Raw genomic sequence first — 25014 nt, forward strand, 5'->3', positions numbered from 1 at the left:
ACGTGAACATGAACTGAAAGTTAAGGTAGAGTATGATTTTAAGTGATTATATTAATTCTGTAGAGTTAAAAGCTCATATGTGTGTTTAATTTTTTCTAAATAATGAAAAGGTTATAGAGGGTGGTTAAACTGCCTTACAGGAAAAGCTGTGTAGTCTGTATGCATGCTGTTTTTTCTTTCTTTTTACCTTTATGGTGGAAAAAATACAGCTTTAACGTAGCTCTATTTTTTCAGTCCTAACGCATCTTCCTCCCTATTCTGTTAGTATGATTGTACTATTCTAACCTGGTCTTAGCACTCCTTATTTTGAACAGCCTTCTTAGTTGGTCTTCACAACTGTCAGAGTAAAGCTAAGACAAATTGAATTCATAATGCAACCTTTAGAAAAACACATTTTATTTCATTTTTATTAAAAATAGAGAAGTATACTAGATTGCAGCTGATTCTCTCTGGACTGTAGGAAAAATGGATTTCTCTTATCTGGGTACACAGAGGCTGTGAGACTCGGTATGGCAGCATGTGAGAACGCTGCTGTGAATTCGTTTGTTTTCATAATCAGGAATATTTCTGTGTTAAAGTATTTTGATCTAGCATAAAGTATTTTTGAGTTTGGTGAGGAAAAATTATCTTCATCCTGTGTCCTAGTAAAGTGGTTAAACCAATTGCTTCCTCTTGCATCTTCAAGTGCTGTTTAAACTTCCAGTGTTGTTGCCGTGGTATCCTTCAGCATTGTTGTGTATACAGTGGTAGATTTTGAGAGGAGGTGAAATGTGGAAAAAAATCATATGCTGCTTTAAAAGAATGTTGAACTTTCATTTCACAAATTTGTACAAGTTCCTGACTGAATGTTTAAGTTAATTCTTCTAAACACTGATCTTTCTAAAAACTCTGCTGATTACCAAATCCTTGCTTAAAATAGAAAAATGAGAAATTGGTAAACAGTTTTGTCTCTCTGCTCTTTTTTCCTAGGAGTATTCCTCTGTAATACTCCAACATGCCTAGAAATTAATGAATGTTATTCATGGAAGAATTGGCAAATGCTGTTAGATGTAAATTTGCTCATTTTGCGTAACACTTGGACCATAGCTGAAGGCATGTCCTTGTCTCTTCCCTTACTCAGTAAGGCACAAGCATAAGATACACCTTTTCTCTCAGCTTGGTCAGTGGTTAAGGGTATTCTTTTGTTTTAACGTGTGTATCAAAACTGACAGCAGGCTGCAAAACAGAAATAAAAGGGGGAAAGCCATCTTTTGTTTAACAGATTACAGAGAACATGATTACAGCAATGACATTTCTTCAGGAAAAGGAGCTAAAAAGGATGGTCTGACATAACCTGCTGTCTTAACTGCATACAACCCAAATTTAAAACGCATAATTGAGAGTATTACCTAAGTGTCTCTTAACTGTGGACAGGCGCGGGTCATATATATATATACATATATATATATATATATATATATGTTATCTGTTGTATATCCAAATGCCTCTTGAACGCTGACAGGCTTGAGGAATCAGCCACCTCCCTAGGAAGCCTGTTCCAGTGTTTGACCACCCTCACGGTACAGATTTTTTTCGTGCTGTCCAGTCTGAACCTCCCCTGGCACAGCTTTGTGCCATTCCCATGCGTCCTGCCACGGGTTCCCAGGAAGCAGAGGCTGGCACCTCCCTCTGCCCTCCCCTTCCTCAGGGAGTTGGAGAGAGCCACGAGGTTGCTTTTTGGCCTTCTCTTTTTGAGACATAGTGTCCTCAGCCTCCTACACAGGATATGCCTTCTATCCCTTTTACCAGCTTTGTTGCCTTCTCTGAGATCTTTCATGTACCTTAACGTCCTTTTATGTTGTGGAGCCTAGAACTGCATGCAATGTTCAACATGAGGCTGTACCAATGCTAAATGTAACAGGAAAATCACCATTTTTCACCAACTGACTCTGCTGCATTAATGCACCCCAAAATGTGGTTTCCCTGCTTGGCTGGCAGGGCACATGTCTCATGCTGAGCCTGCTGTCACCAGCACTCCCAGGTCCTTTTCTACTGAGCTGCTGCAGCTGTTTGCCTCCAGTCTGTGCCTGTGTCTGGCATCACTCCATCCCAGGTGCAGCACCCAGTGTTTTCCTGACATTTGTTGAACTTCATGCCATTGCTGATTGCCCAGTGCTCTAGATCCCAGTGCTATCTAGATCCCTCTGCAAGGCATCTCATCCTTCCCAGGAGTCAAGAGCACCTCCCAGTTTCATACCACCAGCAAATTTACTGAGGATGCATTCCACTCCTCCATCCAGATCACTGACAGAAATGCTGAACAGGACTGGCCCAAAATAGAGCCCTCAGGGACGCTGCTAGCGACTGGCCACCAGCAGGATGTAGTCCCATTCACTTAAAAGCCTTTGAGATCTGCTGTCTAGCCAGTTCCACACCAAGTGTGGTGTGTGCCTGTCCCGTTTCAGTTGGACAGTTTGTCCCTCATGGAATTCGTCTGGACAGTATCAAATGCCTTTGTAAAAATCCAGGAAAAACTACATCTACCATCTTCGCTTCATCCACTAAACAGATGATCTTATATGTTATCAAATCAGTGAGAAAAGCCTTTCCTTTTATGAATCTGTGTTGTGTATACCTAATGGTTGTGTTATCACTTGGCACTTTAAGTGACTTGAGTTTACTAGTTGTTGTAACTTAAATCCTCAGTAGGACTGGAAAAAGTTGTCCTCAATTATCTCCTTCATCTAGAGGAATGTAATGACTGAATGTTCTAGGACTCGGGTGACTTTAGAAGTAGAGAATCACCAAGAATATCTGTAGGTCTTCTATGAACCGATGACTTGTTCAGCTAGTTGATCTTGGGTAGTTGTAGTAATGGAGTCTGGTTTTGATACCTCAAAACTCGAGAGTTTTTTTCTGCAGACTTCTTTTTTAAACCTTATGTGGAAAGGTTACTTTGCTATGTGGGTGTGTTTTATTTATAATAAATGGAAATAGCAAGAGCTGAAGCACAACCCTACTGAATGTAGAAACCCTGAAACAAGAAGTTGCGCTTAGTAGATGTTCTTCCCTGTGCTAAGCTAAGTGGTTTTAAAGAAACTTTCGTATGTTGTGTGTACTTGATGTTGATCTGATACGGAACTTGACTGAATATGATGGAAAAGCAGCATCCTTATTGTTTGTTTTGCTGTCTACTGGCCTACATGCCCCCTGTTTGGTCAGTGTGTTCAGAATAACAGAATATGAATGAAATTCCAATTGAGCATGAAATCAAAAAATACTGTTTTATTTTAATGCTTATTTTAACGAAGCTTCAAATCAAACTACTTATACTTCACCTGTTTTGTTTTTCAGAGCAATATAACTGAAAGTGCATCTTCTACATTTGAAGAACAATTTTTTCATTGAATAGTGGATTAATAAGTAGCTGTTTTATTTCATAAGAAGAAGGTATCTTGGGATCTGGGAAGAACTGGATTTTCACCCTAGTCCAGCAGCTTTGCTGCTCACTTAAACACAGATGAATGAAGACCCCATTTGGAAAATCACCAGGTCAGCGGTCCAGAGCTGATGCAGGTAAGCCTGTTTTTTGGTTTGCCTTTTTGGTTTGTTTGCTTTCAGGACGTAAAATTGTTCTTACTTTGTAGATTTTTTTTTTTTAATGTATTATTGCCTTTTATAAAGGTGTTGTTATTTCCATCTTAAAAGAGCTCATGTTACAGAAGCTGATAAATTTAATTATGTCTTTTTAATTTAAGTGTTACAGACCAGTATATAAAAAGTATTTAGTGGTCTATAATATCAAAGTCTTAGTAGAACTGTATGTTAAATAAAATTCTGAAGTGGAACAAAATGAGCTTTTTATAGGATTACATTGACATTTTAAGGGGCAAATTCCTCTCTTGCTTATCTCAAAGATTACAGACTATTGCTAGGATGTGTGTTATCTAAATTGAAGATTAGTCAGAAGTATTTAAAAGCAATTCAGAGAAACGCAAAACACAAGTTAGCATTCAGACTTGTATGACCAGTTGGGCTTATTTAAAGTTTTGCAGCTTGGCAAATCTCAGTCAGTCTTGGGTTCTCTATAGGATCATCAGGATTACCAGTGATGGTAAGTAAGGATTATCAGCAATGATGCAACAAAAGCATCAAGTGAGTAAACAAGTATTGTTCAGTATTTTGCTGCTTGGTCCTGCAGAAACTAAGCTAGACTCTTACCTACTTCAGCAGTGCATTCTGTCTGGACTAGCATGCAGGACAGGGCCTAGGAGTTACCATTTGCAAGTTAAGAATTCTATAAACCAGTGTTTGAGGATGAAAATGTTACAGGTGAATGTTCATTCTTCTGTTCGATTATCTGCTTTTTAGTAGTACTTATTTAAGTAATGTAAATTGTTTTGTATATTTAGTCAGTTTTCTGCTATGAAGTGCATTAATAGTTTTTATCTCATGCTGTAAAGTATCTTACTATTTTATACCGAAATGAAACTCGCTAATGCCCTGCATAGGAAAAAACTGTAGATGCATGGTGCAGCATATTATCTAACACCAACCATTGTGAAGCAGTGCTTTTCTAAAAATCTCAGTAAACCAAATGAATATCACCTCACACTGGAAAAGGTCAGTTAGCTTTTTAAAATATGCAAGAAGTAGCCCATTCTGGTGGTTTCAGATACTTTACCAATTAATTGCTTCATGCTGAAGCAACTGATGATGGACAATTTCTCTGAAATGTGTTGGTAACTTTGTTTTTACATGTGATTAGCTTCCATTAATGTTTCAAACATGACTTCTGCAAATATTTTTTAATAAATAGTTTCAAAGGAGTGATCCATTGCAGAGTCATAGTCACTTGTTTCAGTGAGTTTTCATCCAGACAGCTGATAAGTTATCCTTCTTCTTGACACTAGCAGAACACCAGTGGGAGGAGAATTGTATTTGTGGGAGGAAAAAAAAAGGAAAACCTCTGTACTGAAGGTTGACTTTAGTACTGATGACTTTGTAAGTATTAGTGAATCACTGCATCCAAGTTCAAAAAATTCAGACACAAAAATTCTAACATTTCCCTTAAAAAAACTTTATCTATAAATCAATTGTGATATTTTATTATTATCAATAAAAATTATCAATAAAACTACAGTACAGATTTGAAATGTCATAAAATTAAACATATTTAGAGTATGATTGCATGGCTAGATAGTATCTATTAAAAAAAAAAAAGGAAATTTTATTTAAATTTATTGTAGAAAATACTGCTTCCTACTTATCCTTTCAACTGTTTATATATTTTATTTTTCAACTTTTTTTGAAAGGTTCCACTTTCCATTATTATTTCATTGTGGTTTACCCTATGCAAAATCATCAATAAATTTACGCTTGTTTCTTTAGTTGCTCCTTTTGCTTTATAATATTTACAACATTTATTACATTTACAACATTTATTACAACATTTACTGTTTAAATCTTTTTCATTATCAAATTTTCTAATCTTAACTGAGAAGTCCTTAAATTTTAGTAACTTGATGAACTGTTATTTAAATATAACCCATAAGTCATATGCATTTGGTCAGCCTCAACTCTTAGCACAGTTGCTGTGTAGGCTTGTGTATTGCCTCTGGCTTTTGTTTTCTTGAAGCAGACAGCTGCTGACCTTTTTCCTATTGTTGCTTTTGGTTTTTACCGTATTTGATGGACTGTGTTTCTTTTGGAGAAGCAAATGTGGGGATGCAATTATTTGTTATTTATTACTTGATTATGGATAGGTAGGACAGCAGGCAGCTGTCATTAGAGGGACTGCATAGGCCACTCTGTAACAATGATCAGGCATGAGATTTTATTTTAAAGGCAGATACTTAATTTTAAAGTCAGGAAAGAGAACACTGGCTTATTACAGGAGAAATTTTACTGAGACTGATCACATTTTCCTTTGGGAAGAAAAATAGCAATAATTGAGTTTGTCAGAATTTATAAAATGATTCTGAAGGCAGGAAGTGATATAAATTAAAATTGTAGTAGGATAGTTGTTTTTATTTTTTTTTGTATATATTTTTTAATTTGTTTGTTTCTTTTTTAAGTGTTTCTGGCAAAGGAAGCTGTCAAGCACAAGTCAAGTGACAGTGGCTAAATGATGACTGCCTCTTCTTCTAGTGCAGAACTTCCTGTGCTCCATCTTGTGGCCATTGCCCCTTGTCCTGTCCCCACAAACCACTGAAAAGAGGTTGGCCAAATCCCTCTGTCTCCCACACCTCAGGTATTTATACACATAGAGGAGATCCCCTCTCAGTCTTTCTTTCTCCAGGCTGAACAGACCCAGGCCTCTCAGCCTTTCCTCATAGGGAAGATACTCCAGGCCCCGTATCATCTTTGTGGCCCTCCGCTGGACTCTTTCCAGGAGATCCCTGTCTTTTTTGTACCGGGGAGCCCAGAACTGGACACAGTACTCCAGGTGAGGCCTGACCAGGGCAGAGTAGAGGGGGAGGATCACCTCCCTTGACCTGCTGGCCATGCTCCTTTTAATGCACGCCAGGATCCCATTGGCCATCTTGGCCACGAGGGCACAGTGCCGGCTCACGGTCAACCTGTCATCCACCAGGACCCCCAGGTCCTTCTCCTCAGAGCTCCTCTCCATCAAGTCGTCCCACAGTCTGTACTGATACATGCGGTTGCATGGTATTAACTTAATGAAGCACATGCTAAACATATATGACTACAGTACTCAAATCTCCACCTAAATTCAGGGGTGACCTTATCGCTGTCTATGGGTACCTTAATGGAGGCTGTAGCAAGGTGGGGGTTGGTCTGTTCTCCCATGTGCCTTGTGACAGAACGAGGGGGAATGGGCTAAAGTTGCGCCAGGGGAGGTTTAGGTTGGATATTAGGAAGAACTTCTTCACTGAAAGGGTTGTGAGGCATTGGAATGGGTTGCCCAGGGAAATGGTGGAGTCACCATCCCTGGAGGTCTTTAAAAGACATTTAGATGTAGAGCTTGGTGATATGGTTTAGTGGAGGACTGGTTAGTGTTATGTCAGAAGTTGGACTCGGTGATCTTGGAGATCTCTTCCAACCTAGATGATTCTGTGATTCTGTAAACTATGCCAAACATCACTCCAGCAGGGAGGAACAGATAAGGTTAGGATATAAACTCAAAAAGGAAAGTGTGGAAAAAGTCTTAGCATTGGGAAGAAGAGTTTAGCGCTAGCATTTGTTAGATAAAGTGAGAAGAAAGCTGGAGAAGCAGGAGATAAGAGACTTAGAGGCAGTCGATGATCTGTGCTCCTTCTCTTCCAAGAGTGCAGGGATGCTTGCTTGGTAAGCTTTGTGTCTTCACTTCTGTGTGGAATAGCTGGGATAGCATTTTGCTAGCACTATCATTGTATGTTAGTGCTAGTGCAGTAAATGTATTTATGAACAGCAATTCCTAACCTGTTTTATGTGTCAGCTTATTCAATGTTTTAAACTTTTGCAAAACTTTCTCAATGCTAAGTCCTTGGCAGGGCTTTGATACAAATGTTTGACTCTGATGAAAGTACTCCTTAATGCAACAGCATGTGACAATTAAATGCTTAATTCTGTTGCTCTTGACTAGGAGTTATGTTTGTGTTCACTTTCTTTTAGGAAAAATACATATTACTAAGCATGTAAGAGCTTGAGCCATAAATATTTTCCCCTTTCTCAGATCCACCAAAGTTAGAGTCTTTGCTGCTTGTTAAAAAGAACTTTAAAACAAATCCATTTACTTCTAATTTTTGTTCAGTGTTAACTTATTCTTTTATTTTTATGTTCAGAGCAATTTAGTCGTACAGAGCATTTTCAATGTTACGTAAAATATAGCATATCATGGAGTGTTCTAGTTAGAACTTGTCATTCCATAATACAGAGGAGATAAAGAAAGTTTAAACCCATTCAGTCAATGGCATTTGTGGTATACATGTATAGGATGTCCTCTAGTTAGCATGTTAATTAGTATTCTCTAATTATAGTTAACTTCTCTGAAGTCACATTACTGCTTGTGACCAAACTGCTTGACCCTAAAATGCTTGGTACACAGATTTTTTTTTTCTCTGGAAAGATTTTTGTGAAGATATTGCCCTTTAAATACGGATTTAAAAAAATCTTCCTGCTGCAAATCGGGCACTTGACAGAGAATGTGATAGAAGCATAATTAGATTAATCAAGTGGCTGTGATAGTACCACATATCTGGGGAGAATTTATGTAGGTTGGGTTATTGCTTTATGTTCCACAATCATTAGCTGAAGGAGAAAATCAGCAATATATGCATATGTTAAATGATAATATTTTTTTAAATTTGCTTTCAAATGTTTTATATCAAAGACACATCAATGTAACATCTCATAGGTGTAATTCGTTAAAATGACATGTATTTACAAGTGAATAGCTCTGTAGAGAGATCTACAAGCTCTTGGTAATTCTAAATAGGGAAAGAAGAATCCTTTGCCTCGCTTGTCACAGGAAAATAAGTTTCTTGTGCATCTTTTATGGTGAAAATTTATTTCTCCTTTTAATCTTCGGTGAAAAAAAATTAATACATAATACTTAAATCTTTTAATGTTTTAGAATATCTTACTACTTCAATTTTTTTTAACTCCCGTAAGTAAAAGAAAAATGGAACAACATCTCTAAGTATTTCTTCTGGGAATGTGTCCTGATGGATTTTACCACTTAAGAGAAATGTTTTTGCATCTATTTGAAGGCCATTCAAAGGCTGTTTTGTTTCAGCTGCTTAAAATGTGTGTGTGTGTATACACATGCACATTTAATCCTGACATGGGTCAGGTAGTATTCATTTTGGAACAGATGGACAATATAGGTGCTTTATGGTGCAGTTAAATGGAGTTTTTGTTCTGTTACATGAGCTGTGCACGTTTTTTCCCCCGTTTTCTTTCAGAATCCTCACTAAAATTACATGGATTATTGATGTACTGCTTCAGTATATCTTGTTAGCAGTAACCTGGATGCTGTCCAGAGTGATAAATAATAAAGTGGCACTATTTACATCTTGAGCACTTACTTTCCATTCACGTTGAAGTCTAGCTACAATTCCAGAGTGTCTCTGGATGCTGTTGAACTTTGTTGAACACAATGAAAAAACTTTGCTTGTTGAACTTTTCATTGAACACAATGAAAAAAAAAAAAAACCTATTGCTGAACTATTTGCTCGAACAAAGAAAGATTTAGGCAGAATGATTTCTCAGATAATTCTGCCTTTGGCTAGAATATATTAAATGTAAGGATTTTGTGGTGTTCAATCTTCCTGTCTAGAGGTCCTGTAGGTGAGATAAATGTTCATGATTCAGTGAACTCTTGCTACAATTTGAGATTCACCTGAGTGAAGTGCTACACAATTCACTAGTTTAATTTGAGAGGTCTTTAAAATAAACGTGTCTTTTTGAGACATCAGTTCAGCCAACATAAAATCTAAAGGTGGTTTATTGCCAACAGGCTTGTAATCAATACCAACGTGGGTTTGTTCTAGGATTTTCATATACATGTTATCTTACTTTCTTCTAAGTTTGTTATATATAAATGTAACTTGTCTATTTATCTGAAGAGGGCTATCTCAAAGTACTAGTGTGAGGACCTGAGCAATGGTCAGTCAGTTAGCTTTGGTTTAGAGCTTTAACTGCATGAACAAACAAGTTTCTTCAGCACCTGTCAAGTTTTTGTCTTCACCTGACAGCAAAAACAGTAAAACTCACCTCTCAAACCTTAGCAGACTTTTATTATAAATACTTCTTGGTTTGATACTTTTCACTTATGTGGAGATTGTGTATGCATAGTCAAAAAAATTTTGACCTAAGTGAAATCAAGAGAGAAGAAATCTGTCTGTAGAGCATGGATCATATCAAAAATAAGTTCACAATGTAAGTTACTGAGCATGGCAAAGGCCTGTTCCCAGTGGTCTGCATACCTTCTCCCTTGAGGTTCTTACTTTTGTATACCTCTAAATTTCTTTTTCTTCACCTTGGGAAGTGTTTTGGGCCCCTCTTCTTAGGCACAGGTTCACAAGAATCCTTGAGCTGAGGACAGAAAGCAAGTTTTCTGCAGAGTCACTCTGCAGAATAACTAATGAAAAGATAATGAACCTGGGGAATGCTCCTTTAAACCATGACACTCCATACTTGCAGGTAATGGGGTCAAAGAGTGCACCTACTAGAGCAGTCAGGAGTGACACTCAATCCCAGCACAGGATAACTCAGAGTCCTTCTGGACAAAATGTTCAGTGTACAGCTAGACAAATATAAAATACAGTGCCTGAACAGGTGACTGATGGGTTGGACTTAAAGGGGTTAATGAGGTTAAATCACACTGGTGTCCCGTCACTGGTGGGATTCCCAAGAGCTCAATTATAGGGACAGTCCCCTTTAATGTTTTTGTAATGAATTAGGAGGAGCTGTTGACACCCTTGAGGGTGGAGATGCCTTGCAGAGAGATCTTGACAAATTAGTGTGCTGGACAATCACCAACTTTACGAAGCTCAGCTGGAGCAAGTGCCAGATTATGCACTTGGAACAGGGCAACCTTGGCTATCTGTACAGGCTGAGAGATGAGAGTCTGCAGAAAGGGATCTGGGGGAGTTCTAGCTGACAGCAAGTTGGTCATGGGTTGACAGGGTGCCCTGGCAGCTAAAAGGGCCAACCGTATGGTGGGGTTCATCAAGCATGGTATTGCTAGCTTCTCAAGGGAATGGATTGTCGCACTCTGCTCTGTGCTGGTGCGGCCTCACCTCAAGTGCTCTGTGCAGTTTGGGGTGTCACGGTATAAGAAGGGCATAAAACTATTAGAGAGCCTCTAAAGGAGGTGTGCAAAGATAGCGAAGGGTCTAGAAGGCAAGACATATGAGGAGCAGCTGAGGTCCATAGGTTTGTCCAGCCCAGAGCAGAGCAGGCCGAGGGGAGGCCTCATGGCAGCCTGCAGCTCCCTCACAAGGGGAGTGGAAGGGCAGGCGCTGAGCTCTGTTCTCTGGGGACAGCGACAGGACCCAAGGGAACAGCATGGAGCTGGGACAGGGGAGGGTCAGGATGGGGGTTAGGGAAACGTTCTGCACCCAGAGAGGGGTGGGCACTGGGACAGGCTTCCCAGGGCAGAGGTCACAGCTCCAAGCCTGCTGGAGTTCAGGAAGTGATTGGACAATGCTTCCAGACATATGGTTTGGTTTTGGATGGTTCTTTGGGGATCCAGGAGTTGATGATCCGTGTGGGTCCCTTCCAACTTGGGATATTTTTTTTACGATTCTGCAAAATGCATGCAACATGAGTAACAAACATGAGGAGGAGGTTGATAGCTGCTGTCCAGCTGGAAAATTGATTTGATTGCTATCAGGGAAACCTGGTGGGATGAATGACACAACTGGTGTGCTGCAGTCAATGGCTACAAACTGTTCAGAGGGGACAGACAAGGAAGGAAAGACTGGGGAGTTGCCATCCATGGAAAAATAAATGGATTGATTGATCAGGGAGAGAACTGTCATTGAAGAACTTGTGTGCACAGGTCAAGAGCTTATGGGTGAAAATCAGAACAAGTCAACAATGGAAACTTTGTGCTTAGTGTCTGCTACAGGGCACCTGATCAAGGGCAGGATGTTGATGTTGAGTTTTTTTCAACTACAGGAAGCAATGCATTCGCAGGCCCTGATCCTGTAAGGTAACTTCAACCACCCTCACATACCACCCTTACATCTGCTGTGTGTATAAAGAAATTAAAAAAAAAAAAAAAAAAAAAGACATTTTTTGGAGGGCACAAGAGCTCTCAGTTCTAAAAACAGGAGGTTGGGCAGGAAAGGCAGGAGACCAGCTTGCCTAAGTCAAGACACCTTAGCCAAACTGAAACACAAAAGTGAAATGCATTGGCAATGGAGCCAGAGGTATCCTGGGAATATTATAGGGATAATATCTTGGGAAGATTATAGGCATATATATGGCTTAGGAGTGTCGGGAGCCAAGGCATAGCTGGCATTGAACTTGGCTAGACAAGTAAAAAATAACAAGAGTTTCTTCAAGAACATAGGATAACAAAGGAAGATAAAAGAAACTACCCCCACTGAAAAGTAAAACAAGAGGCCTGGATACAGTTGATATGGAGAAGGTTGAAGTACTCAACTTTTTTTGCCTCAGTCTTCACAGACAAGTGCTCTTACCACACCTCCCTGATCCCAGAATCTATAGGCAGGGACTGGGGGAACAAAGTCCCACCCACTGTAGAAGATGAGGTTTGAGACCATCTAAAGAACCTGAATGTGTACAAGTCCATTGGACCTGATCCCAATGAGATGCATCTGAGGGGCCTGAGGGAACTGATAGATTAAATTGCTAAGTCACTGTCCATCATATTTGAGAAGTTGTGGCAGTCCAGAGAAGCTCCCACTAGCTGGAAAAAGGAAAATGTAAACCATTAAAAAGGGAAAAGAAGACCTGGGAAACTACAGGCCAGCCAGTCTCGCCTCCTGTGACCTACAGGATCATATGAAGCATAGCCTCCTAGAAGCAATGCTAATGTGCATGGGGAACAGCGGTGACTGGTGACAGCCAGCATGACTTCACAAAGGGGACAAATCATGCCTGACAAATTCGGTGGCCTTCTACAATGTAGTTATGACATTGGATAAGGGAGGGGCAACTGATGTTGTCCACCTGACTTGTGCAAAGCATTTCATATTGTCCCACACAATATCCTTTTTTCTGAAATGGTAAAGAGACATGAATTTGATGGTTGGACCACTCTGGATAAGAAATTGTCTGGATTGCTGCACCCGAAAAGTTGTAGTCAATAATGCGGTATCCAGGTGGAGACCAGTGATTTGAGTGGTGTCCCTTGGGGGTCTGCATCAGGAATGGTTTTATGTAACATGTAGCATCTTTGTCAGTAACTTGGACAGTGGGATTGAGTGTGCCCTCAGCCAGTTTGCAGGCAACACCATGCTGAGTGGTGCAGCCAACATATTGGGAAGGGATGCTATCCAGAGGGACCTGGACAGGATCAAGAAATTGGAACATGCAAACCTCTTGAAGTTCAAGAACGCCAAGTGCAAGGTCCTGCATCTGGGCCAGGGCAATCCCAAGTGTAAACACAGGCTGGGTGGAAAATGGATTGGGAGCAGCCCTGAGGGCCTGGGGGTGCTGGTTGATGAAAAGCTCAACATGAGCTAGCAACATGCACTTATAGCCCAGAAAGCCACCTGCATCCTGGGCTGCATCAAAAGCTGCGTAGCCAGCAGAATGAAAGAGGTGATTCTCCCCCTGTGCTCTGCTCTTGTGAGACCCCACCTGGAGTACTGCAAAGTAGTGGATGCCCCATCTTTAGAAGTGTCCCAGGTCACGTTGGATAGGGCTTTGAGCAGCAACATGATCTAGTGGTAGGTAGGTGTTATTGCCCATGTCAGGTGGGGTGGAACTGAATGGTCTTTAAGCTCCCTTTCAACCCAAACCAATGCATGAGTCTATGATAGTGTACTACATGAATGTGTATTCCTGTTCTGATGATGAAGTTCCATTGTGAGAACAGGTTTATTTTTTAATAATTGTTTTTAACAAAACACTCCCTTATTTTTAATAAACAATCTTGTTACATTAAGTATAAATCATTCATGTCCGTCTCATACACAGAAGAGGTAGCTAATGATATGGTCAAAAAGTTTGTTTAGTTGTAGTCAAGTCTCAATTACTCTTGAGTTTCTAATTGCACTTTTGTTACTGTTTCTGAATTCCTGTTAATAGTTCTTATAAAGATGCTCATAAGAGCAAGTGTAGAGTCCTGCACGTGGGAAGGAACAGCCACACATATCGGTACAGACTGGGGGACAACTTGATGGAGAGGAGCTCTGAGAAGGACCTGGGGGTCCTGGTGGATCAGGTTGACCGTGAGCCGACACTGTGCCCTCGTGGCCAAGAGGGCCAATGGGATCCTGGCGTGCATTGAAAGGAGCGTGGCCAGCAGGTCAAGGGAGGTGATCCTCCCGTTCTACTCTGCCCTGGTCAGGCGTCACCTGGAGTACTGTGTCCAGTTCTGGGCTCCCCGGTACAAAAAAGACAGGGATCTCCTGGAAAGAGTCCAGCGGAGGGCCACAAAGATGATACGGGGCCTGGAGCATCTTCCCTATGAGGAAAGGCTGAGAGGCCTGGGTCTGTTCAAGCTGGGGAAAAGAAGATTGAGAGGGGATCTCCTCTATGTGTATAAATACCTGAGGTGTGGGAGACAGAGGGATTTGGCCAACCTCTTTTCAGTGGTTTGTGGGGACAGGACAAGGGGTAATAACCACAAGATGGAGCACAGGAAGTTCTGCACCAACATGTGAAAGAACTCCTTCAGAGTGAGGGTGATGGAGCACTAGGACAGGCTGCCCAGGGAGGCTGTGGAGTCTCCTCTGCAGATACTTGAGGCCCGTCTGGGCGCCTACCTGGGCAGCCTGCTCTAAGGAACCTGCTTTGGCAGCGGGGTTGGACGCGATGATCTTTCAAGGTCCCTACTGACCCCTTCAATTCTATGATTCTGTGATTTAATTGCTGTTCTAGTTACTCAGTCTCATAACAGCCTGAAATTGCAAACAGAATCTTTGCTGTATTAGTTATTATGAAAGGCTTGTTAATCTGCTTTTCATTCATTGCTGTTTTATATGTTCTGTAGGCTGAACCACACGGATACTTCCCTTGTGCTGGTCTGGCTAACTCAGAAAGGCATTCATTTGCATTAACACAAAGATGAATAGTTACACAGTCAATTGATTCTCTTAACTGTTGTAGGGAGTTGATCATCTCAACTGTTGTGGCCTTTCTTCTAGAACAAACACAATTCAGGTCCCTGTTGTGTTAAATTCAGCTTTCTTTGTATCTATTGTGGTTAGCTCATTCCCCAAAATTAATGAGCTTGTAGTCCTTGTCTGTTTCTGCAGATCTTTCTCCCATTGTGGGAGTTGATTGATCGATCACAACGTGAAGTGTTTGGATAGTTTACATTCTGGCACTTAAAAGGAAAACTCTTACGTAAGCTCACTTTCTTTGACACTGTATACACGCTTTATTTTTCAATAATTTCGTCATCATTTATGTTGTAGGTCATGCAGGAGTCTCTGCCAGCATGATGAAGAAAAGAACTTCCCACAAGTAAGTTGTCATTATTTTTACAAAAGCATAGCTGTCAGTAACTTGAAGGTTTGTTCTAGAAATATATCTGTATTGTTCTGTTTTTTTCCTGAAAATCTTATGGAATAGTATTCAGTCTGTATGCGTGTTTAGGGTCATAGGAAAGACTAATCCACTAATGGAGCTTTAAACAGCATTTTCAATGTTACTTTGAAATTGTCTTGTGAAAAGAATTTTATAATTACTTTGGAAATCTGAAGCAGTTGCAAGCCAGAAACTGGGCGTTTTTCATTTTGATAAAGTAAAGAACATACTGAAGTACTTCTGTGAGAAGGCTGCTATTTGTGTGTGAAGGATACCTGCTTATACTATACATTCGCAGCATGCATTGTTTCCCGTTCAACATATTTAAATAGCAGCAGCAGCTGAATGTTGGTGTGTAGCTGTGAGAAAACAGAGGTAGTACTCCAGACATGACTGATCTCAGTGTTGAACAGCGAGGTGTATATGGCTGCATCTCTGGTGGGAGCAATCTGGGCTGGTTAAGTGTGAAACTTTTTAAAAACTTTATTAAAATGTTACTAGTTGCATTTGAAGTGTAAAGTCCTGTAATGATGGTATAGAACATGCATCAATCCAAATCGATTTGTCTGGCAGGTGCATTTTCTATGATTAACTTATTTGATAATTGTTTCCCAGAGACAACACCTGATATAAAACTACTCTAATCCCTTCCACCAACTCATCATTATCCATTCTTGTCTATCTTCATAGAAGGCAAACAGAAACATTTATTTGTCTAGAGGCAGGTAGAGTTGGTTAAAACTTAATTTTTCTTGTTCTTTTTCAACCGCTCAGAGAAAGGAGTATATGATGGGAAGACTATCAGAGGTGGGTTGCCTTTTGTACTTGAGGGTGGCTAGATTTGTCTTTACTGTTGTGTTGATATACACTTTTTAAATACCTAAATAGGCTATATATTTCTTAGCATGAAGGCTATATGACATGATGATGAGCATTTAACTTAACCATCCAGTTTAGCTTTATGTTAATTTAGCCTAGTTCTATTGTTTGTGAATCATTTAGTAAAGGTGTTGTGTAACAAACCAAGATGCGTGCTGCTCATTGATTCCTCAGAGAATGAGAGACAGTAGAGAATTGTTTATATGTGTAGTTTACAGTAAGCTAGTGGATACTAAAGACTAAAAATGTATGCTAATACTACTCTGAGCTGTTAGAGTAGACTATGAGTTAGTAATGCATGCTTTGTTGTTGATTTAGTTAAGGTGACTTTTACATTCCTCACTTAAAGAATAAGGAACAAGCCTACTGGCACTTGAATGCCTGGGGGGGTGGGGGGGGGGGGCAGGGCAGATTTTAACAGGCTTCTGAAGGTTTGTGGCAGAAGGAGGAGCTGAGAGCATGGAAGAGGGCGTGATTCTGTAATCAAAGAAGTGATAAAATGAGCAGCACAGGATAGTCTTCTGAACTCTTATGTGGTAGTTAATTGCTGAGCCGTCTGGGAAGGGTTCCCATGGCTATAGGTCAGTTACAAAAGGACACTTCTTCCAAATGCTCTGTCAGTGGGTAGTGATGATCTCTGAATGTGAAGCTGATGTCATTGGTGTCAGATCAGTCAGTAGTGTCTCAGATCTTACTCTCTTTCCACCTTCTTTGCGTAAGGAAAGAGTACTAGAGTACATATAAAAACAGTCCTTTATTCATATGCTGCTCAGATGTTGTGTAGTTGACAATTCAAGGACCTCAGTGCACAGGTTGTACCTAGTGTTTAATTAGCGATGAGCCTAGCCTTTTGAATTTCTGAGCCCACTTTAACTTGCATTCATGGCTCCTGCAGCATCATAAGATGAATTTTGCAACTGAATTACGGCTTTTGAAGGAGAATGGAAAATACCTTAAGGCTTCTGCCTCGATTGATGTGCCTCATAGTCTTAATATTGTGAAAAGTAAATAACAATTCTTGCCATTCTGCTTTTGCTGGTTGTCTGTAGTAAGGTCACAATTGTAGTAAGTCTGTGTCCTATTTTTAATAACTTTTCTACTTTACACCATGAAAGACTGAAATTTTACTGACTGTTTTTACTGTGCTGCTCCAACACTATTTTAGCATTTTCTTCCCAGATTTTTTTTTTCAGTTGTGCCTTTTTTGCAAACTCTGAGTTATGGCTTTCTTTCATCCTTTGCTGTTTTTTTTCCTTAGTTCTACCCTGTGGTGTTTCTCTGAGATGAACATCAACACAAAAATAATTAAAATAAAATACCTAAATGGACAACTTTAGATTAGTGGGAATCGCCATGCTCCTTTTATAAATGCCCATTTGTCTTCTAAGTACAACCATAAGGCAATGATTTTCTGCTACCAGTCCTAAGTAATTTTGCACTACATTGGTTTCTTGGTGGCAGCTGCCAAATAAGTCTGTATAAGGACCATCTAAACACAGCTTCAAAACCTATGAAGGTTTCTTTCTACCTGTGTAGTCTCTAGCAAGTTTATGAATTATCTGGTTTTGATAATGAAACCTTTTCACATAACTAGGTTTTGTTTACCAGCATAATGCCTTCAAGATAAGGAAGAGGATCTGAAACCCTTGGGGACTGAAGGGCCATTTACGATGAGGACATATCTGATGTGTCAAGAGCTGTTTCCAGGACTTGCTGTTTTCTGGTTTCACATATCTAGGAAAACTTACATCAAACTTTGAGGAAATCTTTGTGGTATTTTTAAGGATAATTTTAATAAAATTGAAGTAAAACATTTTGGGTCTTCCAGGTATATCATCTCAGAAGGTTATGTACATTTGTATTACTTGGTGTATCAGCAAGACAGTGTACGCTTGAGGAGATTTGGGTTGACTACTGTTGTCTTGTATGAAAATACATTGGTAGCTTTTACCTATTGTCTTTTAGGAAGCTATACTCTCTTACCACATATTCAGATGCAAGAAAAAGTAGATTTTCCTTGTCAATTTACTTGTTTAAAGATCTCTTTTTTTTTTTTTTTTTTTTTTTTTCACTAAAAACCACTGCAAATGAAAAAGAATGGCTGTTCAGTAAGTAGGACAGCCCTCAAAAACAACTTGAACTGCAGGTATACCTGGATTGCTTGACTGGCAATTGTGCACCTCATGCTTTTTGCTCTGTGAGGCATTTTAAAAGGTAGTTACCAGTCTGAACTCTCTTCTGTAGCGTTTTTCCATCATATTCTTTAAAATGTCTGTGAAGCTTCTCATTTGTTACAGTTTAAACATTAAAGTGGGTTACGCTTTACAGTCAGAAAGTAAAATCAACTGTGAGGTCAAAAATAAACCGTGTATTTTACCCTTTTCAACAATCAGGTAATTGGCAACATAGACAAACTGTCAAAAACTGTGACATTATTACGTCAGTGTTCAATGAGCTGTTTTACCTTTAGTTTGCTTTATTCTGTCTCAAAATAGAAGGCTGATTCATTAGAACTAAGTAAATTAGTTGCATGTAAAACAAACTCATTTCAATGACAAGAACTAGTTCCTTCATTTGGTCATTCATAGTAAAGCATGACTGACACTAAAAAAAAAAAGTAAGAACAAGAATTTGAAAATGTGTTCTATTTTCTGCATAAAAATTATAACCAGTTTCATGGGAAGGTATCAGTTAACTGGCAGAGTTTATAATTTGTGCTCTCAAAGTTAGGAGTACAAACACAACATGGTTATCCTGAAAAAGTCCAATTGTCACAATGGGGCATTTTGACAAATACTATGGAACTTACTGCTAAGAAATTCATCTGGAGGTGGGACAAGCTGATGAAAAAATGATACATCTTATTTTTGATAAAGTTTGATTTCTATGTATTTCTATGTATTTGATGTATGATTTCTATATGTTCGTATGCATAGAAATATTTATATCATATAGTTATATATCATTACTCTAAGAGTGAGATTTCACTGTTATGACTGTTTCTGGTCGTTTTTGGATTCATATCATACATGTGAGCTTTCGTCATTTCTAGAGACTTATCTATGGTTAGTGTCCCTAATCTAGGCAACAATACTTTTTTATTTTCGCAATTGGTATTCATTCTTTCCATGTTGCTTTTAAGAATGCTGGTGGTGTGCATATTTGACTGTCATTTAAATGAAGTGTTGTACTAGTAGTAACTAATCCAAAAACTTGTTTTAGAACTAGTTGACATTCACAATAATTTTGATCAGGCAACCCTCTAAGTAATCATTTTAGGAATTAATGTCCGTATTGTAACATGCTAAAATAGAAATAATATTTTTTTATCACCTGTATGCTGTTAAAATGTTCAGATGCTTCTTTATTTGTTTTTAAAACTGTCAATTAATGTTTTTAATAACTGCATAATAAAGCTTTGTATAAAGCTTTCTGTGGTTTGAAATTTCAAGCCAGCTTACATGCCCACTGATTAGAACAAGTGATACTCAACAGAAATTGCCATGCAAATTCCATGAAAATACAAAGGAAAAACAGAAAAATACATTGAATCATTCTACTATGTTAAAGAGTATCACATCTATTGCTATTACTGTTGCACATCATTTTTCTTGTTTTGCAATAAAAAGGAATGCTAGAGGAATGTTGTTTCTGACATGTCTTGAAGTTAAAAATATATGTAAGTGTAAAAGGAACCTAAATTGAAACCACAAGTAACAGGAGGAAAAAAAAAGCCATGGAAGAATTTTAGTCATCCACCAGTTATATCCACCAATTTCTTCCCCCAGGATAAGGGAATACTATTGTACAGAGAAAGCAACGAGGTAGTAAAGTTGTAATACTGTCAGGTAACTTTGTGCTTTGAGACCTGTTCAGGTGAGTTTTACATTCAGTGTTGCAACTTAGTTCTTAAGCAAACTAGTTTTAGAAAGGACACTTACGAAACTGACCTTCTGAAGCATGTCAAAAGTGTTCCACTACTTCCTTTTTTTTTTTCCCAATAGTATGATATGCTTTATATCTCCTTAAAACAAAGTATACACTTGTTGTCTGGAATAGAATTTTGGATATGTACTTGTTTAATATTATGTTTGTATCTGTGTACAGAAAGCATAGAAACAATGTGGGACCAAGCAAACCTATTTCTCAGCCACGAAGAAACATTGTAGGCTGCAGAATACAGCATGGATGGAAAGAAGGGAGTGGACCTGTAACACAATGGAAGGGCACAGTTCTCGATCAAGTTCCTGTAAATCCCTCTCTTTATCTTATAAAGTATGATGGATTTGATTGTGTGTATGGACTAGAACTGCACAAGGATGAAAGAGTTTCAGCACTTGAAGTCCTTCCAGACAGAGTTGGTAAGTGTTGGTTTTTTTCCTAGATACATACAAACGGACGTTTACTATTAAATGTTCTCTACTAATCTTTCACGACATCTCCAAGATAACATCTGACTATTTAAATTACATTAGTCAAATGCATTTTTGTCACATGGGAGGTAATCTAAATGTTCTATTTAAATTTTCTTGATTTCACAAAGATTTGATGATACCAGTGAGTACAGTGGTATCTCTTGTCTTTAAATAGTGTGCAGTATATTCTGCAGTTTTTGTTTAGGGTTTTACACTTTGAGTTTATGAAAAGTTAGCTTTGGTATTTCTGTTAAAAATTTGAAATGTAAGACATTTTGGTTATATTGTCTGCTCTGTGTGTCTGATATTTTTTCTCATGTACTTCTTCCGCTAAGTATTTCTAATAACAGGAGGAAATGCTTTCAGAGTAAAATAACTTGATTAATAACGTTACTTAATAAATGTCACAGTTAGTACTGGATTATTAAACTGCAAGTTTTTTCAAACAAAAACAAAAGAGTTCAGTATTTAACCTAGTTAATTCCTAACCCACGAAAGGACTAAGCTGATATTTCTTAGGACTGCAGACCAATCAGAAGTTGTCTTTAGAGTGGTGTTAGAGGAGAACCAGTCCAAAAACTTCCATTAAAAACTTCATAGAACTGTTTGGTCTTCCGTACTCTTCTTGGCTGGCTGCCCTTCTCCCTGTCGAGTACCTAGTTAAAATGCAAAAAGTCTTCATTGCTGTATCCTCAGTTGTTCTTCCTTTACCTTTTTTTGTAATTACTTCTTCTTGGGCAATACAATGTTTTTATTATTTTAATAACTCCATTTTTCTGCTTTTCTTCAATAGTAAACTCTCTGGAATGGACAGCATTTTTTATATTTGAATTAAATAACTTCCAATCAAACTTGTTCGTGAATCGTGAAAAATTGTTTTATGAATGTACTTATGAAATGCTGTCATTTCAGCTTCATCTCGGATTAGTGATGCCCACCTGGCAGACACAATGATTGGCAAAGCTGTTGAACATATGTTTGAGACAGAGGATGGCTCAAAAGATGAATGGAGGGGGATGGTTTTGGCTCGAGCTCCTATTATGAACACGTGGTTTTATATTACCTATGAGAAAGATCCTGTCTTGTACATGTACCAACTTTTAGATGATTATAAAGAAGGTGACCTTCGCATTATGCCTGATTCCAGTAAGTAGGCCAGTTACACCTTTTCTATTAGAAAGTGACACCTTTTTATATTATTGTTTGGCTATGATTTATTTACGGACATGAGAGTTTGTTTTTGGACACGATCTTGTTTGTTCATCCCTTTTTTTAAATGAAGTATAATATGAGAGCTAACCAAGATAACAGTGTAACCAAGATCACCTGTGTTAGCTGTTGACACATTTTACTTTAATCAGCAGACGTAGTAGCAAAAGAAAGCCATTTTCCATATTTATTCCTAATTCTGCTGAAAATATGTACTCTGGATTTTTTAATAGAAACGGGCAAGTGAGAAGTTTTTCACTATTGTGTATAGTGAGAAGTATCACAGATCATAGAAATGGCTCTTGATTTGCATTTCTGAACTAGTTCTTATAGGAATAATATTTTGGGGCCTGTTAGTATAACCAGATTACTTTAGTTGTGATAGGTGTCTTCAGTGAGGGAAAACTTTCAGTAAAGAAAGAAGCACTAATCTTTTGAAAACTTGTTTTGTCTAACACATTGCAATACCCAAGCAAGAAAAATAGTTCAGTACATGAGAGGGATATTTTTTCCTTGTATTTTGAAGTGAAAATTTTTATTTTGTTTTTCCTAGTTATGTAGAAGAATTTTCACAGAATGAATATTGTTCAAAGCATTTGGATAGCCAAGTATAAAAAAGAGAAGAGATTTATTTCTCCCATGTACCTAAAACACTTCCCTGACAAATGATTTGGGTTTCAAAGTGAATTAATAATTGGGTAACTAGTGGAAGGCTATATAGTGCTCTATGGAAGTATTAGGTAAAACTGATTTGGTGAATCCTTCAGATGTACATACTACTGATAACATGCAGTCTGCTGACTAAATAGACAAGTGCAATTTATTTGTTTCTCGTCAATAGTAATCGTTTATTTAGATGTTGTTCCCTAACCCTAACAAAAGCAATATATCTGCCACTTGTAAAAGCGTAAGCCACATACATTAATGAAAAAAGTGACCTTCCTATTCCTAAATAAATAAGGCAAGCACCTGTCTACTGCTTGACTCTCTTTCCAAAACCTTTCAAATATATGCTACCTTCTGTGAATCTGAATGTTTTCCAGATAGATTGATTTGTGTCCTTACATCAATGATTGGATATTATGGGTAGTATTTTTCAAATCAGATTTTAATCTACCTGGAAGTACTTATGTTAGTTTGGTAGAACTTTCCATAGTACTGTAACTAAAACTTCCAGGGCATTTTTTTCCCCTTTTCCCCTTCAGCATCACTTTTTTTTTTTTTTTTTAGGGAAAAATGCATTTCTGGATATTACACTACAACTTGATCAACATTACATAATTCCTTCTAAATTAAAATGTGTTAAGCTTGAACTTAGGCTAACAAAGACTCTTTACATAAAGCTGATATTAAGAGGATGATAACTATGTACGATGATGCATTTATGGAAAATCTGAAATAAAAATTTGCAGAGAAACTTCATAAGTTTGGGGAAGAATCTGTGTAACTACGTCAAGCCAATCCATTCACTTATTTGGGAGTTCTTTCACAACTCACAGAATTGAAAAGAGAACGGATAAAATCTGTAAAGGGTTCTCAACTCAAGCACGAACAAAGTATTTTAGAGGCTTAGGATTTCCAGAATAAAAGCCACAGCAGGTTGGACCATTACTAAGAAAATTCCTCACTGGAATACAAAACACAATTTGAGCTAAGTGTATTCTAAGTGTACTCAAAAAAAGAGACAAACTGAGAAATAAATGTATGTTTTGGTGTGGTTAGCTTCCGATTCTCAAGTATGGTGCTTTTACTGCTGATCACATTTGTTCTGTAATTGCCTTGTAACCAACCCCCATTGGCATATTATAACTCATGCCTTTTTGCATCCACATTTGGCATAGGCATTGCTGAAAATACAAGGATATTTCTGGGAAGGTTTTGCTAGACAAGCAAATAATATGGTTACACTTTACTAGTGACATCTATTCCAGCATGGGATCAAAAGCCCTTTTTAATAAGGTTACATTTACTAGACATCTTACAGGTTTTTTTGTTGAAAGGGCATGCATACATTCAAATTTTGAATAACGTGTATAGGGAGAAGGGAGGTTTAGTGTGGCAGCTAATGAGGTAGATACAGTGTCACCTTCTGCTGGTGGCTTAAATTCAGTTATAGAAAATTTCTGTGGATAACTTCTGTTTAAATCTTCATGTTGATAGATTTACCCCTTTAACGAAAGTGCTGTTTTTGACTTCATAAAATTGAAAGGGGGGTTGGGGTGACCACTATGGTTTCCAGAAGTGTAACAGTTACTAAGTGCTTGTCTGAACAAAGCTTACTTTCAGTGTACTCTGTATTTAAGCCTTCTGATTTTTTTCCTTACCCATTTTGCAGAAGATTCTGCAATTGTTTTGCATACTGAAATACCATCAATCCCTGCCAACTTACACTATTTTTGTGTTACAGATGATTCACCTCCTGCAGAACGGGAACCAGGTGAAGTTGTGGACAGCCTGGTAGGCAAACAAGTGGAATATGCCAAAGAAGATGGCTCAAAAAGGACTGGCATGGTCATTCATCAAGTTGAAGCCAAACCATCAGTCTATTTCATCAAGTTTGATGATGATTTCCATATTTATGTCTACGATTTGGTGAAGACATCCTAGACATCATTGTGAACTTTTGCCAAATTTGTGGAACTATTAAATGTAAAATTTGTAGACACAAAGACTTGACTGCTTTCCAGTTTAATGAAAGCTTAAATGTCCCTGCGAACCCACAATCTCTGCCAGCAAAACTGTTTTGTTCTGAGTAATACAAAAAAAAATGTATGTGAACGTGACACATTTTGTGTAAGAGAACTCCTTTTCTTGAAGGAAGTCAATATATCTGGGCAGGAGGGAGTTAAAAGCAAAGAACAGCTGCAAATTCAAGCTGTGTAAAGTTGATCTAGTATTGTAATCATTAATCTAAATTTTTTTCATAGATTTTAACTTTCTTCAACCTTGCACTCACCTGTTCAACTGCCACATGCAAGTGTAGTTTGATATTTTGATATGCCTTCTTTTGTAACATTAAATTTAATTTCTTGGCTTCTGGCAGTCCTTGTTTTCAGGGTTGGGACAGAGTTGACTTTTCAGAAGGGTTTTAACAGTTTGTGCAGAGTTAAGGAGTGCCTAACCCAAGTAACACCAATCTGCTGTGTTTCTACACTTTATTTCAAATTCAGCTTTATAAGAATTGCAGTACGTGGAAATACTTGTGCATTTTCAGTAGTCACAGGGCAGTAGGATATCAAATGTTTGACTTATGCACCTTTCAGTGAAAAGGCTTTAAACTATAAAAGTATATTTAATCTGTATAACCAGTTAATTAGAAAATGCAGGTTAATGGCCCATATTTACAAGTTGT

At 38.3% G+C, this 25014-nt stretch overlaps 1 protein-coding gene across 3 annotated transcripts in view; it reads left to right on the top strand.

The window, feature by feature from the left end:
- Positions 1-24699, top strand: part of SPIN1 (spindlin 1) — a 53620-nt gene extending 28921 nt beyond the window's left edge. For all 3 annotated transcript variants that reach the window (XM_032205597.1, XM_032205595.1, XM_032205596.1), the window contains exons 2-6: positions 3334-3555; positions 15048-15096; positions 20146-20399; positions 21366-21599; positions 24070-24699. In XM_032205597.1, the coding sequence (XP_032061488.1) occupies positions 3504-3555; positions 15048-15096; positions 20146-20399; positions 21366-21599; positions 24070-24269 (789 nt within the window). In that variant the 5' untranslated portion in view covers positions 3334-3503 and the 3' untranslated portion in view covers positions 24270-24699. The remainder of the gene's footprint in view (positions 1-3333; positions 3556-15047; positions 15097-20145; positions 20400-21365; positions 21600-24069) is intronic.
- The last annotated feature ends 315 nt before the right edge of the window (positions 24700-25014 follow it).

The sequence above is a fragment of the Aythya fuligula genome, chromosome Z (assembly GCF_009819795.1).
Source record: "Aythya fuligula isolate bAytFul2 chromosome Z, bAytFul2.pri, whole genome shotgun sequence".
NCBI classification, from domain to species: domain Eukaryota; kingdom Metazoa; phylum Chordata; class Aves; order Anseriformes; family Anatidae; genus Aythya; species Aythya fuligula.